The sequence below is a fragment of the Neolamprologus brichardi genome, chromosome 14, assembly GCF_056152115.1.
Source record: "Neolamprologus brichardi isolate AB-2024 chromosome 14, ASM5615211v1, whole genome shotgun sequence".
NCBI lineage: Eukaryota > Metazoa > Chordata > Actinopteri > Cichliformes > Cichlidae > Neolamprologus > Neolamprologus brichardi.
The window spans coordinates 332,847-349,908 of record NC_142117.1 but is presented as its reverse complement, the minus strand read 5'-3'; the positions used below and the strand labels follow the sequence as shown (position 1 = coordinate 349,908).

General features: G+C 42.9%; 1 protein-coding gene across 2 annotated transcripts in view; it reads left to right on the top strand.

The window, feature by feature from the left end:
* The first annotated feature begins 3,723 nt into the window (after positions 1-3,723).
* Positions 3,724-17,062, top strand: part of agla (amylo-alpha-1,6-glucosidase and 4-alpha-glucanotransferase a) — a 30,376-nt gene continuing 17,037 nt past the window's right edge. For both annotated transcript variants that reach the window (XM_087850543.1, XM_087850542.1), the window contains exons 1-8: positions 3,724-3,836; positions 7,167-7,289; positions 9,711-9,921; positions 12,358-12,527; positions 12,765-12,968; positions 14,644-14,825; positions 15,767-15,878; positions 16,048-16,174. In XM_087850543.1, the coding sequence (XP_087706669.1) occupies positions 7,202-7,289; positions 9,711-9,921; positions 12,358-12,527; positions 12,765-12,968; positions 14,644-14,825; positions 15,767-15,878; positions 16,048-16,174 (1,094 nt within the window). In that variant the 5' untranslated portion in view covers positions 3,724-3,836; positions 7,167-7,201. The remainder of the gene's footprint in view (positions 3,837-7,166; positions 7,290-9,710; positions 9,922-12,357; positions 12,528-12,764; positions 12,969-14,643; positions 14,826-15,766; positions 15,879-16,047; positions 16,175-17,062) is intronic.

Genomic DNA, 17,062 nt, shown 5'->3' with positions numbered 1-17,062 from the left:
TTTTTACAGGCTACATAGCAAACGATGCTCTCTCTGTCTCTCTCTCTCTTGAGGCACATCTGTCCTTTCATCCAGCCAGAGGATTTTTGTATGTTAAAACTTGATAATCTCCTGGCAACGCAGGGTCCCTGCAACGCTGAGATTTAATGTTTTTTATGTCTAAAGTTTCCTTGCAGTCCTTGTGCTTCATGTAAGGCTTGAAAAAGCTGGTGCTTGCGTGCTGGTTTCTATGTAATGTTGGGTTAAGAATGTTATATAATCTCTGATGTCACGCCAAGCACATCAATGGAGGCTTTTTTCTGAATCCAGAATAGTGACAGAGAGTGTCAGCCAGGCCTCAGGATGCAACATGGAAATATCAGTGATATGAAATAAAACATTAAGCTGTCACCATGATGAAGGTGTCCTGAAGGAGTGTATAGTATAACCAACACACCGCAGGCCCTCTTCTGTGTTATTCTCACAATATTAAGCATCTGAACTGGATCTTATGTTTGAACTGAAATCCTTTATTGTCATTGTACACAGTACACCGAGATTTAAAGATAACTTCTCTTTAAATACAAACAGTAAAATAAGAAAACAACTCTAAGTACTAATGTGTTTCAGTTCCATCAGAGCACTGATAGCAAGCCTGTTTACTCCAAAGGACAAAAAGAATTTTACATTTCAATTAATCTAACCACAGAACAGGTTTCTACTTTGCTTCAGTCCATTTTAACTTCTCGGGTGGCTCGGTCGTAGGTCAGCAATGGCAGAAACGCCCTCAATAAAATGTTGAACTAGTCCATAAATGACATGGTGAAAGACCTTGATCAAAATTAAGCAGAATACCAACTGATAAACTGTGTGAACCTGTGGACACTTCTTGGTCCAGACGTGCAACTGCAGATGCTTCAGTTGGCCAAACAGTTCCTGGTGACACCAGCTTCTTCTGGTCCTTCTAGTTGTCTCAGCAAGGGAGATACCATGTAAGCCCATCCACTGTGGAGTGGTTATTATTTCTCAGTCGAAACACCTGAGTTACATAAGCACACACATCCAGTACCCCAAACACAGTACCAGAGAAAGTATCCAGTACGCCCTGGTGGGAGAGGCGAAGACAAAAAACACACCTCAACCTCTCCAGAGGTACGGAGACAGTAGGAATCAGGTCATTACCAACAGATGTGTTTGTAGTTATGCTGAATTCAAGGGTGGGAAACGAGAGGAGCAGGTGTCCCTGAAACACAACACCAACACTCAAACAGATAGAGAGAGGGCAAAATGAGTAAACTACAGTAAAATCAGTAAAATACTTTAGCATTATGCTATAATATGCTGGCTAAAAGCATATGCTGCTATTGTTATTATAACTGTATTATTGTATGTTGTGGTATTTCCATCTCAGTTAAACAAATCTTTCATATTTGTCACATCCCTCAAACAAAGTTTCATTTAGACCACATATAAGTCCTGAATGTAAAGAATTGTGTTTTAATGCACAGGTCACTACAACCCTCCTAGAAAAGAACGCACAAAATATCTGTGTTAATGTTCATTTTCAAATGTTCAGCAAAACTGCAGGAAACAACACTGAAAACACTAACAGCAATCTAGACACACGACGCTGATGAGAAAAAACCAAGACTGTTTGTGAAGGAAGCTTTTAATGTTCCTAGCATGATGGCTAACCTTATACATAAACATGTCATGAGTTATAACAATTACAGATACAAGCTAGAGCGTTGATCTGATACCACCTGTGTGCTTCCATCACATCAACGATCCTGCTGAGCGACTACGACTACTGGGTCTACTGGGTCTGTGATCCAGTATGATTCTGGTTGAAGTTATAGTCTTTGTTGTTATTCTTGGTCTTGGTTCTCCTTATTGTTCTGTGTTATATCCATAGTTGCTAGTTTCCAGATTTCTGTTACTGTTTCCTGTTTTTGGTTTTTGTATGTAGTATATTTGCTACAGTGCAATAAAGGTCTTTAGTTTGCCGCAGTGATGCCAAATGAGGCTGAAACACTGACGTTTGTAGTGAACAGCGGTTCATTGCTCCAAGCTTTTCGACACAAGCCTCTTTGGTGACATCTGGTGGCCAAAGGTGTGAAGAGCAGCTTGAATCTACAACTTCTGATGAACTGCTTCATTATGATTGGCCACAGAGCTGAATTGACAGCTTCTGTTTGATACCATGTGACAGCTTGTCTGGTGTCTGGCTGGTGTTTTGAACATGTGTTTTTTGGGGTGGAAAAATGATGTTATGTCTATTTTAATAATAAATAATTTTGATGAATAAGCCTTCCTTGTTTAAACATGTACCATGGTGTGTTCTACTGTTGTTTGTGACTTCTTGATGTTTTTATTAATAAAAAAAAAAAAACTATATATAACAATGTACAACACAATCTTATGATAGGTTGGGAGTAATGCTTCCTCTGTGAGGTCCCTGCCTCCACGTGAGTATGTAACTAACACGTGGACAGGTACATTTACATACAGTATAATTTACTATAACTTCTATAATTATAACTATATGTACTGTGTATTTCTTATGTTCATTTTAGACCTGGGAGCAGAATTTCTGATGAACTGGTTTCACTTTTTCACACAGGCTCATGTAAGTTTGGATTTTTTCCCCTTAATAATAAAAACCTTCATTTAGAAGCTGCATTTTCTGTTGACTTCTGTTATCTTTGTGTAATATTCAAATTTTTGATGATCTGAAACATTGAAGTGCGACAAACATACAAACAAAATATGAAATCAGGAAGGGGGCCAACACTTTTTCACACCACTGTAAATGTTTGTTAGAAACTGAAGCAGAAAGAAGACAGGAGGGAGGTGATTCTCATGAACAGTTGCAATGCCCCCAGCACAACCTGTGGATATGTAGTATGTGGACAAAGCTGCTCCATTAAGTCTCCATTAAGGACTAATATATCTATAATATAGTAGGTGACCAAAAAGGCCCGAGACAGTTGGATAAAGGGACTATAATGGACAACTCTGGCACTGTGTAAATCTCATTAGATGCATAAACTGAGCATGAAATGGCTACACAGTGCTTACAAAAGATCTGTTCTTACATTATCATACACTGAACTCAATTCAACCACTTACATCTATTTATCCTTGACAAGACTACCTGATCAGAAGGGTAGTTATGACAAAACAAATGTTAACTACTGGCAAACCCAGTGAGAAGTGAAGGTGAGACAAGAGATGAAAGACAGAGGGACATACATGCTCCTAAGTTAAAGAAGCATCAACTCTTTCACTCTTTTCATTGCAAATGTTCCAAATAACAACACCAACAGCTGGTAGAACATGTACCACATATTGTTTTTGCAGTGGCCATGGATCGAGTCCAGTATCGGCTCTTTCCTGCAGGTCATGCCTCACAGGTGTCTGCTGTGTCTTCTGTCTACTACTGCTTCTGCCCAATAAAGTTAACACCGCAGCCTGCCTTGCACCAGCCCAACACTGTAAACTTCACCACAACACTTCAAACTAACAAGTTTAGCCGGTGTTGTGCTGCGGACGCTGGCTGTGGGAAACAAAACACAAAGCTTTTGCACAGTGCTATATATAAAGACAAACCCAGACTTCTACTTTAGCTCAAATCTTTGTGTGCTGTTTTTGTTAAATAGGGCTTTCAAAACGGAAAATTCGCTTTACACGTTTATTGCTCGTTTTTAGCATCATTACGGTAAAAGCACTAAACTGTACGGTAATAAATTCCGCCCCGGTCTGTAGCCACGCCCCTTCCCTACAGCTGCTGTCTATCCGGGAAATACCACAAACTGTTCTGTTGCTGTGACGGACCCCGGACACACAACGGACAGGTGAACGTGGACATTTTAATGCGTTTTCCCTTTGCTCGCGTTGTTAGACGATGACGATGCTAGTAGCAAGTAGCTAGCTACGTTAGCTCAGCGGCGTTTGCTTAACTGACGGTTGTGATGTTATTTGTAACGTGACCCTTTTCACGTTGCAGGAGCCGTTTGCTGGTAAACAGCATTTTCATTCATCTGTCCCCGCTGACCTCGTTAGCTTGTAAATGCGGGTTATTATTGAAGTGTTGGGGCCAAATCGCTCTACTGTGTTATTCTCCGCAGTGAAATTGTGCAGCACCGCCCACTACAGCGCGCTGTGCTACTGGCTGACCGTGTGTGCGTGCAGGCTGTCACGCCGTGTGAAACACAATAATTCCGCTGTTTTGTTGGCCGTGTTTCTGCAGTCACGCTGTGCCGAACTGTGAAATAGTTAAACACTGGTGCTGTGCAGCAAAGCGAGGCAACAATAAACGAGCTCGCCTTTAAACTGAGCGCAGCCACACGAAGGACGTTAGCTGTGCAGACTCGTGCAGACTCGTGTTTTTCCGTTGCAAATGCTTATTAACTTGATGTAAATGTCCGTGTCTCTGAGTTTGTAATGGCGTGGACCCAATGTACCGAAGGAGCTGGACGCTTTTAAAAATAGATGCTGTGACATTAACGGCAGAATTCCTGACCTTGTCCTGCACCTCGGAGCACTGCGCAGACTCGGAGGAGGGTCAGCGGGGTTCAGTGACTTCAGACGCGTTAACCTGCTCCAGTCTGTGCAGGTTTGCGGTTACGTTGCAGTAATCCCTGAATTCAAATGTAAAGTATTTGTTAAAACAGCAGGAATATTAAGACTCACTATATCCGCGCACTGTAGGGTCTCTGTCGGGTGTTTAATGGGCTCTGCACTCAGTTAAACATGTGTTTTATACTGCAGATCTGATTGGTAGGACTGAAATATTCTTTTAAAAATATATTTTTATGGTGTAAAAAATCAAGGTTCAGTTGATCACAGGTCATTGACCGAGGATGGTTGATGTCCAAATTCATGAGTCACTTTAAACTAACTTACTTGCTGTACGTTATGTGAAATGAGGCCTGAACTTCCTCACTTTGTGTAAGAATGGATTGCTTAAAGCATGTCTTAAACTCACTACCTGAAGTGTTTGTTTTCCCTTTTAACAACGTTACCCTTTGTTGTCATCATGCCAGTTGCCAGGGAAACCCGAATCACCATGATTTTTGTAGTGCCATCCACTAACTACAAGGCTAATTACTGAGTGTGTAGTGGTACAGACAGAACTGTGGATTTGTGTATGTGCAGGAGACAGGAGGGAGTTGTTTACTTGACTTCCTAACTCCCCAAATCTGTTCCTGATCAAGCAACTCTACAGCGGGCTTAAAACATGTGTATGGGTGGGTTTTAATAATCGATTCATCGATTAAAATCGATTCTGGCTTGGATAATGTGATATCGATTCATTAAAATCCTGAATCGATTTTTTTTTAATATAAATGTATTTTGCCCAAAATTCCAGAATCTCTGGTGAAATCTCACAAAATTTAAACAACCACCAAACATTGAAAACAGTAAATGAGAGCAGGAACAGGCTTCTGCACAAAGACCCGGACCCGCGGATCAGAATCAGTTAGATGTCGCCTTTCTCGGGGCTGAAAGCCGACAGCTCGCTGATTCTGATGTTTCGGCGGGTCGAGCTTTGTGTTCACGCCCTTTTTGCGCTGATTCTGAAGCTGTTAGTTTGATGTCTCTCCAAACAATACTGACCGAACCAGCAGCAAAAGAAGATAAAACTACGCTTCACATAAACATCGTCATGAATTCACTCTGACTTTTACTGTTTTGCTTTCACCAGGATAAAATCACACTTCATGCACAGCTCTCTCTCTCTCTCTCTCTCTCTCTCTCTGTACTTCAAGAACAGTTTCCTGTCTATCCCCGAAATCTGTTTTCTGCATTATTTGCTTGCTTGTTACGCACAAGTCTACCGTTGTTTACAGGCTGTCGGCTGACGTTTTTTTTTACTTACTTCCGAAAAGAAAACCTAATTTCTGCCGTTCAACAGGCTTCTGAACAAATATAAACTTTTTAAAATTATACAAAATGCTAAACACTCAGCCTGTCTCTAATAAACCGCTGTAACTTCAGAGGTAATGTTCATGTGTTGATTAATGGTTTTCTTTTGTTTTCGATGTACTGCAGAATATTTTTATAAAATCCCAGACCAGGAAAATCACCTTCATTGTTTCTGTGTTTTATCTTCAGCTACTTTGACACAAAGGCCTCTGCTGTGATTCTCACACCTTTGATAAAGTCTTGCATGTGTCAGCTTCCTTTTTATAGATACAAAAATATGTAAATGTACTGATCTGAATTATAATATTTCTGACTTTCTGAGGCAAAATTTCCCAGATTCAAATCGAATTGAATTGAATTGAATCAAATCGATTCAGGACCTTGTGAATCGGAATCGAATTGATTGTAGAAATCAGTGACGATACGCAGCCCTAAACATGTGGGATCCATGGAACCCAGGCTTTCCCGGGACTTGAAGGACTTGTTGCTGAATCCTTGGTGTTCTCTCTGTTTGCTCTCCGGGAATCTCTGTGATCCTGCTTTTGTAACATGGCGTGTAACAAAGATTAGAAAGTGCTGAAACCAAACTCACAGTAAATGTAGTTTATGTTAGCAGTCATGCTTTTCAGTTACTGCTGTTGCATGCATTATCTGCTGTTGTTGGAAAAGAGTTTGATACCTGTTGAAATTTATTGGTAAATAACAACATTTAATGTGAACATGACCACAGTGGCAGTGAGGAAGTACACGCTGAAACCACTGATTGTGTTTAACCTTTAGAGGTCACAGTAGGGATGAAGAAACTCACCCTTCGGTCTGATAGTGGCATACTGGAAAACGAGATGCCATTTAACGACACCAGTGAGTGCTGTATATCTGTGACGCACAATGAATAGCTGGAAAAAGTGTTTATTTATTGAGTTGACACTTTTTATAAAATCATCTTTCCTGGAGGAAAAAAACTGATTTTTTTAAATCATCAACATCAGCCAGTTTTTAAGGATGGCACAAAGACAAGACTCTGCACCTCAGTCAATACTGTGTTTAAGGACTTTGTAGTTATTAAAGTTTTGAACTGGGATGTTTCCATTACACTTGGTGCTACCTGAGGCCAGTTGGACTGCGATGCTGATATGGCACATACACTTCCAATATTAATATTCCTGCTGGTGCTGCTTGGACAGACGGCTCTCACTGTGTTCAGTTAGTGTGTCACGGTAGGTCACGTAGTAACCTGCCTGTTCTTGTCCTGACAGGAGGGCCAGTATAACTCTGAACCGATTCTCCCAGCATGTTGCCTCAACACCTGAAGCAGATTAGAGTCCTCATGCTGAACGACAAGCAGAATTTAGAGAGAACTCTGTTCAGACTCGAGCAAGGTAAGAACCGTATTACCGACTGCACTGTTCAATAGCACTTACTTTATAAAATCCTGCATTTAATGCTTAATATTATGCTGCAGTGGCTCCATCTACTAAGCTGCTAAGTTGGTTGATAATGTTTTTATATGCTACTAATTTTATACATTGAAAATTTGAATGTGTGTGTCTTGCTGTTGTTTCTGTTGAAAAGGTCAGAAATGTTCAATGCACATATATATTTGTATTAATATTAAGCCAAATAGTCGGTAAATCACTGCTGAAGACCTTTCCACACACACAGTGTAGACACTGTTCCTTGGTTTCAATGCAAGACGAAGCATAAACCTTTAAAAACTGCAACAATCCCTACAAATGCAAAAATCTGTGTTTTGTTTTTGCATTTATATTTGTTCATGTTGGACATGGCTCACATACATGTAGGTTAAACAGTTTAAATGAAACATAAGGGGATAAGACTGAAACAGTCATGTGTGGCCTGTCAATGTTATGACGGTGAGCACAGACGTCTGCATTGGAAGAATGATGGTGATTGCATTACTGTAAGCAGATGCAGATGCAGGTTGTTATATATTTGTTAAGTGTAGGGATGCACTGATCTTTCTCTGTTTGCATAAGGAATATACACCAGTGTTATACTGATGAGCTGTAGTCCTCACTCTGAGGAAAGGAATTGAGGGAACCATTGTTTTATGTGGAAGGTACCGAGGTTCAGCTTCAACACTTCTTGGTTACGTTTCATTTTAAAGGTTTTGTAGAAAGACGTCTACTGTAGAGAGAAAGCAGCAAGCTTTGACCGTAGCAGGAACCTTTAATCTGCATCTGTAGTGATCTATACCAGCGGTCCCCAACCCCCGGGCCTCGGATCGGTACCGGTCCGTGAGTCGTTTGGTACCGGGAGGCTCAGGTGTGAAATGTATAGTTTTCAGGGTTTTTATCGGTTTTCAGCGTTATTTTGTTATCGTTTTTATCTTTTACTCGGTTTTCCTGGGTCTTTTCACGTGTGTTATGAATAAATCTTCTTTTTTTTCGGTACCAGTACTGGTTTTATTTTGTTGTGTTTATCCGCGACACCTTAAAGGCCGGTCCGTGAAAATATTGTCAGGCATAAACCGGTCCGTGGTGCAACAAAGGTTGGAGACCGCTGATCTATACTGTCGTCAGGGGGCTGAAACGTGTCATGTCTAAACACAATGTGGAATGTGACTGTTTGAATGTTTGCATTATTGGCTTTGGTAACAGCATTCATAAAAATCATAAGTTAGGAAGGGCTTTCCTGAATGTTCACGTGTCCACTCATTCCTACGTCTTATTTCATAGTGCAGCTTTCTCAGAAATACACTTTCTGAAAATTATATTCATCTTATTTCTCATGTTGTCTTTTGGTTTGTTAGTGTAGCTTAGCTTTTAGCTTAATTCTTAGCTGAAATCAGTTGGGTGTGGCTTTGTCATGTGACCCTTCGTCACTTTCTTACTCGGTGTATCAAATGTTGAGTTATTCCTCAGCCTCATTTAGTGTTAAAGATGCGTTTCCAGCTTTGGAGGCCAAGCTCAGTGAATTGGAGACCTGGCTTCTCACCCTCAAAAATCCTGAAGCTAGCTAGGCGAGGGCAATAAGCCACCATAAGCTGTTCCCTAGCAAATCATCCCGAGCAGTCGGGAAACGAGCTAGGTAACTGAGGAGGTCGTAGCCCTGCAGTCAACCTGTCCATGGTTAAAATAGATTTTCCTCATTTGACACAAACACCAGGAACAAACTCTAGTTATTGGTGACTCTGATCTCTGAAGTGTGAACTGGAGAATCAGTCAGATGTATTCCAGGGTCAGAGCATTGAAACTGCTGTCTGAGGGAAACACAGGTAAACTTGTAATTCACATCAGCAATAATGTGTCAATTGGTGGTCAGCAGAGTGACTTTAATCATTGTGTAACTTTGCTAAAATGTAATTTTCTCTGAGCATCTCTGCACAGCTGCTGGCTGAGTGCAGAAAACAGTGTGTATGCACGTTTGTGCGTGCATGAAATGTTCGTGTGCGTGTCGGCTGGGCTGAAAGGGTTGAAGAGATGTGCCACTTGGCATTTAGAGGACTCTGCATCTGATAAGGATTCTGTTGGCTGTCTGTCATATGGGACTCTTTATAGACAGACAATTAAACTCTAACTCTGGAGGACCAACAAGACAAGACAGTTTTCTGCTTGTGTGTGTGTGTGTGTGTGTGTGTGTGTGTGTGTGTGTGTGTGTCAGGGATGTGGGACTGTCTTGTGAGTGGGTAGCAGTAATGATTACTGCAAGAGACGAATCTTTTCAGACTTGTTGAGACACAAACAGTTGTGACATTTTAACAGGGTGAAGACAAAGTTTCCTCACAATCCAAAAACCCAACACAGTTTGTTCAGTTTGTCGTACTTTTCTGTCTGCAGGGTTTGAGCTGCAGTTCCGTCTCGGTCCGAGCCTTCAGGGAAAGAAGGTCATGGTGCACACCAACTATCCACTTGGAGGACAGCTGTTTGACCGAAACAACTTCCGTGTGTTGCCGTGGACCTACCCAACAGGAAAGGAAGAAGACTCGGATAAGTTCTGCTCTCTGGACCTCAAGTTGGCCGGGTCCTATCAGTACTACTTTGGATATGTGTAAGACCCTCCTGACAGTCGCCCACATTTTATGAATCCGGGGTTTCAATGTCAAAGCTGAATTCAGGGAAATGCAATGGAAAATATTAAATCATTTTGTTGGAATCATCCACGCTGTCACTAAAGCCTGTGATAGCGTGTCTTTATGTGAGACAGTCTGTTCTTCACTTGTCCGTTTTTATTAAAAGTTATTGTAGAACTCTATAAATTGTTTAAGAAGTGAATACTTTGTGAAACAGCAGATAAAGGTGTGAGTCAGAGATGCCGGCCAGTCCTGGAATAACATGCTGAATAGGTCTGGCTCAATCAAACCAGGAACTAATTATAACTATGTTTTAGGTTATAAATTAATATTCCAGTTGAAAGCAATCTCCCAGAGCACTTGGAGTTTGTGTCTGGCCCAACGATATTTGGCATGCAGACTAGAGCAGCAACCTCAACCAATCACAGCAGATGGCCCCGCCCCTCCCTGAGCCTGGTTCTGCTGGAGGTTTCTTCCTGTTAAAAGGGAGTTTTTCCTTCCCACTGTCACCAAAGTGCTGCTCATAGGGGGTCATATGATTGTTGGGTTTTTCTCTGTTGTATTATTGTAGGGTCGACCTGACAGTATGAAGCACCTTGGGGTAATTGTGATTTGGTGCTGTGTAAATAACATTGAGTTTAACTAATTTGAGCACTTTCAGGTTTATTTAGAGACAATGTTAAGAATATTACATTTATTGTCTTCATTTAACTGCAGCTGCATGTGAACCGTTCATTTGCAGTTACACCACGTGTCCACACGTCACCCGTCTCCTGCAAAACTTTGGTTGGAACATCAGCCACCAGTCCAGACTTCACCCAGTGACTACCACCTGTTCCCAAAGTTGGAGAAACATTTGTCAGGAAGGCGATTCTGCGGCGAGCGGCTGTGACGTGGGCTTTGTAAAACCGTCACAGCGTCTACAAAAACGCATCGACCGAAATGGCGATTATGTAGGAAAATAAGTCTTTAAGCTTTAAAATGCTGCACATACTATGGAAAATAGACGGTTGCTTGTATTTCTAAAACAATAGGACACCTTACTTTTGGGATTGCCCTTGTGTTTACTATAGCATGTAAATGAAAAATGGATGTCACCAAATGGTTTCTGACATCAGCTTTTCTGTGTAACGCCATCCAGAAAGGATCCAGTCATATTCAGACAACATTTAGAGCAGTGGGTGGAGGGCCAAGTCCAAACCAGTATAGTTTACCCAACAGGGTTCATGCACAAAGTGTACTGGTGCAATGCACAGACATCCTGCAGATTCACTCTAACAGATCATTTTGATTGGGGAACTCTGCACCGCTCAGCAGTCGATATCAAATCCTCCAAGACGCACCAACAACAGGTGTGCTTGAAAGGTCCAGTTCACTAACTCAGAGCTCTGTTACACCAAGAGATGGGCCTCTTGCAGCATAACTAAGGGAGGATTGGAAGCTGGTTCCACAGAAGAGGGGCCTGAAAACTGAAGGCTCTGCCTCCCATTCTACTTTTAAATACTCTAGGAACAACAAGTAGGCCTGCAGAGCGAGAGCGAAGTGCTCTAATAGGGTGATATGGTACTACAAGGTCATTAAGATAAGATGGGGCCTGATTATTTAAGACCTTGTATATGAGGAGGATTTTAAGTTGGATTCAATGAAGAGAAGCCAGTATAGGAGACATGTGCTGTTTGCAGTCCCTGTCAGGACTCATCCTGCAGCACTGTGAATCAACTGGAGGCTCTTTAACGATGAACAAGAGTCAAATCTAGAAGTAATAGTGATGTGTGTTATTTGGCTCCATGGATGGATCAAAGTGGGAATCACGTATCTGTACCTAATACTGAGGAAAGCCCACAGCAACCCGTGGAAGCCACAGTGAACCTTTGTATGTGAAGCAGCCTCCACGTTTACATTAACTGGACTCTTAGATGGGTTTGATTCACAGCACTGCAGTCCTACAGCACCTGTGGATCTTCTGATATCCTAATAAAATATTATGGTCGAGTATTAAACGCTGCACTGAGTAAAACTGTAAGATAACTGCTCAACACTTTGAGTATTAAAATATCTAAAGTGACCCAGTGTGAATTATTCTGAATCGTATTTTTAAAGTGAAACTTCTCCCAGCGATGTGGCTTCTTGGCGTTTTCACCACTCACCCTCCGTTCCCATCGTGCAGTCATTTCCATCCACCTTTCTGCTCCTCCTGTCATGGACTCTGAGTAGGAAGTGCTCCAGCAACACTCGCTTAAATGCTTTGTTTGCTTTTGGGTATCACCTCCTCATCCTCACTGTTAGGCACTCCATCATCATCTGAAGCTTAGCCTGCACTTGTCTCACTGTTATCTAGAGAAAGTAAATACGTGGTCAGTCTATTGTGACACGTTTGTATATTAACCTGCTGTATTTGTGTTACATCCCATCAGAGACTCGGAGCGCATAGGAGGAGGTTATATTGTGGTGGATCCCGTTCTCCGTGTCGGGGCCGACGACCGTATTTTGCCGTTAGACTGCATCACCATCCAGACCTACCTGTCCAAATGTCTGGGACACCTGGATGACTGGCCAGATAGACTGAGAGTGGCCAAGGAGTCGGGTAGGTTAGCATGGCGCGCCCACACGCACTCCGGTTCTTTCTTTTGTGTTCAATTATAAAAACTCAGTGACTTCTGGTTGTTATTGACGACCACGGTTCCTGTCATCGGCCTAAACTCTGGACTCAATCCTCCTGCGTGCAGGTACATCACAGGGACACAGTGTGTGAGGGGACTCCTCACACGTCAGGATCAAACTAAATGTCGTGTAGAAGGATTAATGTGGGTTTGTCTTCCAGGATACAACATGATCCACTTCACTCCAGTGCAGACTCTGGGGGAGTCCAGGTCCTGCTACTCCTTAGCTGACCAGCTGAGCGTCAACCCGGAGTTCAGCCCGGCGGGTCGCAGCTACGACTGGACGGACGTGGGGGGGCTGGTGGAGAAGCTAAAGACAGAGTGGGACATGCTGTGCATCACAGACGTGGTGTATAACCACACTGGTGAGTTGGTGACTGTGGGAGGTTTTTCTTTTACATGTTTTTATTACAACATGTAAAATGTTGGTATCGATGTTGCCTTAGAGCATAGTCGGAGCCATGAGGAGGGCCGTTCATTAGTGCAACACCGTTTCCTTCCCCTCGGGGGTCAAAGGTCACCTCCTGCATCTGATGTGAGGCGGCTGCTTCGCTGCTGTCTTTAGACGTCTCCCCTCTAAGCGCTCGACCCTGTGCTTTGCAACAGACGTACCAAACATTGACTGCAGCGACGCAACATCCTTCAGAAATGTCATGGTTGGCTCGTACCAACCACTAACCAAGTTAAAAGCTTCAAGTTACCCACAGCAGCCAACTTAACAGAACATGTTAATGAAGAGTTGGTTAACAAAGAGCAAAAATGCAGCTGTCTTCGTGCAGGGGAAGTGGATCACAAGGCTTCCTGAGTCCATGGAGCCGATCACTGACTGAACATCCTTTTCATAATGCATCGATTATGGAGCAAGGATGGAGAAGTCGACATGTGCACTCAGCGTACATGCAACACGTTTTATTGTGATCTTTGTTTACAGCTCATGGTTTGTTATGCTGCACACTTTCATTATTAAACTCACACTCACTTTTATTTGGCCTGAACATCTATGCAATCGTCTTTGTTCTAGTGCGAGAGGTTTCATAACAACATGTTTCACTGAGAGTCCCAAAGGCGACTTTCAGACACATCGTTACCTCATCCTGTGAAGTCGACAGAACAGGAACGATTGTTGACTCACAATCATAAAGGGAAGTAAAGAGAAGCCGTTTGGGGGAAGGGGGAGATTTTGGTTTCGTTACCTTTGAAGCACAGCAGGTGACCTAACACTGTGCTGTGGGGCAGACTGCAAACATTTGCTTTCTGTGGGCTCAGTACTGCCTCTGTGGAAGTGTCACAGGTCTCTTCCCTGACCTCGAGCACACACACGATAACCACGAGGTGCCAGGCAGGAACATGTATCGCTGGCTGCTGCTGGATGAAGCTGTTTGCAAAGAGGTTGCTGCACTAAAGTCCTTGTGATCATTTTGGTCGTCTGTGGTTTGCACAGAAGATTATTTCAGACCTTGTATGTGAGGAGCAGGATTTTGAATTCTGGATTTAACAGGATTCAGGAGAAATCTGCTCTCTTTGACCTTTCACCCCACAGTGTCCAACACGGCAGTTAACTCAATACACCAAGCGTTAAAAGTGCCATTTCTGCCACACTTTGTCAGGGTTAAGGTTTGCTCACGCACTCTTGCTGTAGGCCTGTCTGAGGCTTTAGCTTGAAATCCACAAGATTTAAAGACCACTAAAAGGTTAGCTGGGTGTAGTTTAGGTTGTTGGTAAAACATCTTATAGCAAAACTGGTTAACAGTTAAGTGTTTCTTCAGATCAAGTAGAGACTTTTCCTTTGACGTGCTCGTTGCTCGTTGTATCAGAGTGTCCCTCCTGGCAGGGACCGCCCTGTGGATCCCTCATCCTCGCTCAGGAAAGGTCGAGCAGTAAAATGAGCCTGATGTGAAGTTAAATACAGACTGAACTTTGATTTATACAGTATGTGTGACTCACTGTCAGACTATTCTTAGATCTTTAAACAGCCCCAGAGTGAAACACTGAATAAAGTATTTAAACAGCTCAATGATTGTTGTCTGTGTTCCTGCACAGCTGCCAACAGCGTGTGGATCAGGGAGCATCCAGAGTGTGGATATAACCTGGTGAACTCTCCTCACCTGCGCCCAGCCTGGGTGTTAGACAGAGCTCTGTGGCATTTAACCACCAGAGTAGCCGAGGGACGCTACAAAGCTAAAGGACTTCCTGCTGACATCACCACGGAGAGTCACCTGAATGTGAGTTCCTGCACAGTCACCTTTGAACTTTCACAAATGTCACAGGCTGGTGTGAGCCAATGACAGCCCGGCCTGAGAGCATGAAATCGTATCCACCGCCTCATCACCAAACGTAGCTAGATTTTTTAAATGTTCCTGTAAGTTACTCAGTAGTACTTTAAGTTACTCAGCAGTACTTTAAGTTACTCAGTACTACTGAGTAACTTATGAGGGATTTCGATCAAAGCTAAGGGGCGTTTTCCTGGCCTGCTGTAAAACAGAGCAGAACATATGTTGTATGACATTTCTAGACACAATTTGAATTAAATTTTTGTTAAACTTTTACATGTCAATTAAAAAAATAACCTGTTTGCACCTGACGTCTGTACTGCTGCAGAATACTCACTGTTTCTATATTTAGATTTTATAGTAAATATAATCATTTTGTTATTTATTTATACACCTGACAGTTAAAACAACCAAACCCTGGCACCAAGCCGCGTTTACCTTGCAAGCTGTAATTTGGTGCAGTGTTTGTGTGTTTGGAGTCTGTCCTTGCCGACACTCACCTACCAACTCTGACACAAAGCCAGAGTCGGCTCATTAAACTAAACTAATGCTCTGCCTATGTTAACTGTGGCTGTGCCCACAAATGAGCCACTGTGGACCAGATCAGTGTCAGTGGGTAAACCTGGCTTTAGCCACGCTAAATTTAGCTCACTAGTTTGTGTGTTACTACTTCAGTGGCTTACAGAAGTGCTGACCTAAAGCAGGGTTTGCAGAATAAACCAGGTAATAACTGACCTGCAGAACGAACCTCATGTCTGTGCAGATGAACTGGGTCAGTTCATCTGTTCAGTCATCAGTTCAAAGTTCATCAGATGGTTAAAGGCACTGTTTCTCAGCAGCATCGTGCACGCTTTAAAGACGCGTTTGTGTAACGTGTGTTTGTTGTGTTTCAGGCCGTCCGCAGTGTGATGTGGCAGGACGTGTTCCCTCAGATCAAACTGTGGGAGTTCTACCAGGTCAAAGTGGACCGTGCTGTGGAGGAGTTTAGGACCCTGCTGCAAAACGGTGTGTAAATCCACAGACGTCCCAACTCTGTTTACAGTCGTTTATGTGAGCTTCAAACACTCATCAGCATGTTTTCAGTTTGAAGCCCAAAGAAGAACTTGTGTTTACTGTGAGCATGAGGTTACAACCACACTCACTGTGCAGCTAACATACGTGCGCCTGCCATCAGGTACCAAGCCAGACCGCAGCAAGACTGGAGGGAAGACGGGCCTCAGGATCATTCAGCATCCACAATACCGTCGCTATGGCAACACAGCAGACATGGACTCTGCTCTGGAGACGTTTGTGCCTCACAGGTGAGACGTTTGTGCCTCACAGGTGAGACGTTTGTGCCTCACAGGTGAGACGTTTGTGCCTCACAGGTGAGACGTTTGTGCCTCACAGGTGAGACGTTTGTGCCTCACAGGTGAGACGTTTGTGCCTCACAGGTGAGACGTTTGTGCCTCACAGGTGAGACGTTTGTGCCTCACAGGTGAGACGTTTGTGCCTCACAGGTGAGGCGTCCGTGCCTCACAGGTGAGACTCGGGGTCCACAGCACGAGTGTGATGTTGGGCTGCTGTTCAGCTGCGATTGAGTTTTTGTTCTTTTCTGCATCTTCTTCACTTCTCAGAGTCAAACACGTTTTCAATCCTGGACAAAGATGAGTAAATGTGCTGTTTCCACCCGACAGGCATAAAAGACCGTTGGCATTTATAAAAGTGTTTTTAAATTAAGATTACATTTATTTAATGAAGCTGTCCAAACCCATCCCGCCATGTGTGGAACGAATGAATGAACTGATTAACGAGCCACACCTGTTCAATCAGACGTAACTTTAATGTCTGTCTGACAAAGTGAGCTCAAAATCACGTCGGTCTTCTTACCTCATCGTTCAGAAACAGCATTTTGTATTTAAATGGTTATTTTTGTCTAATATTAAAGAAAACGTGACAAATATTGCTCAAGTGTAAAAACTCTGCAGATGCTTTCACAGCACTGTAAATGTGCAGTTGACAGGCTCGAAGATGTTACGCAGCCATCACATTAGAGCTGCAGCAGGAAGTTTTAAACATGCAATGTCAGGTGACATCACCACCTGATTAGACCAATGTCTAATCGGGTGGTGCAGGTGCAGCATCGTAACCTGCACCTGCACAGCTGTGGACCTGTGTGGATAAAAGCAGCAGCCTCCTGTCCTTGCATG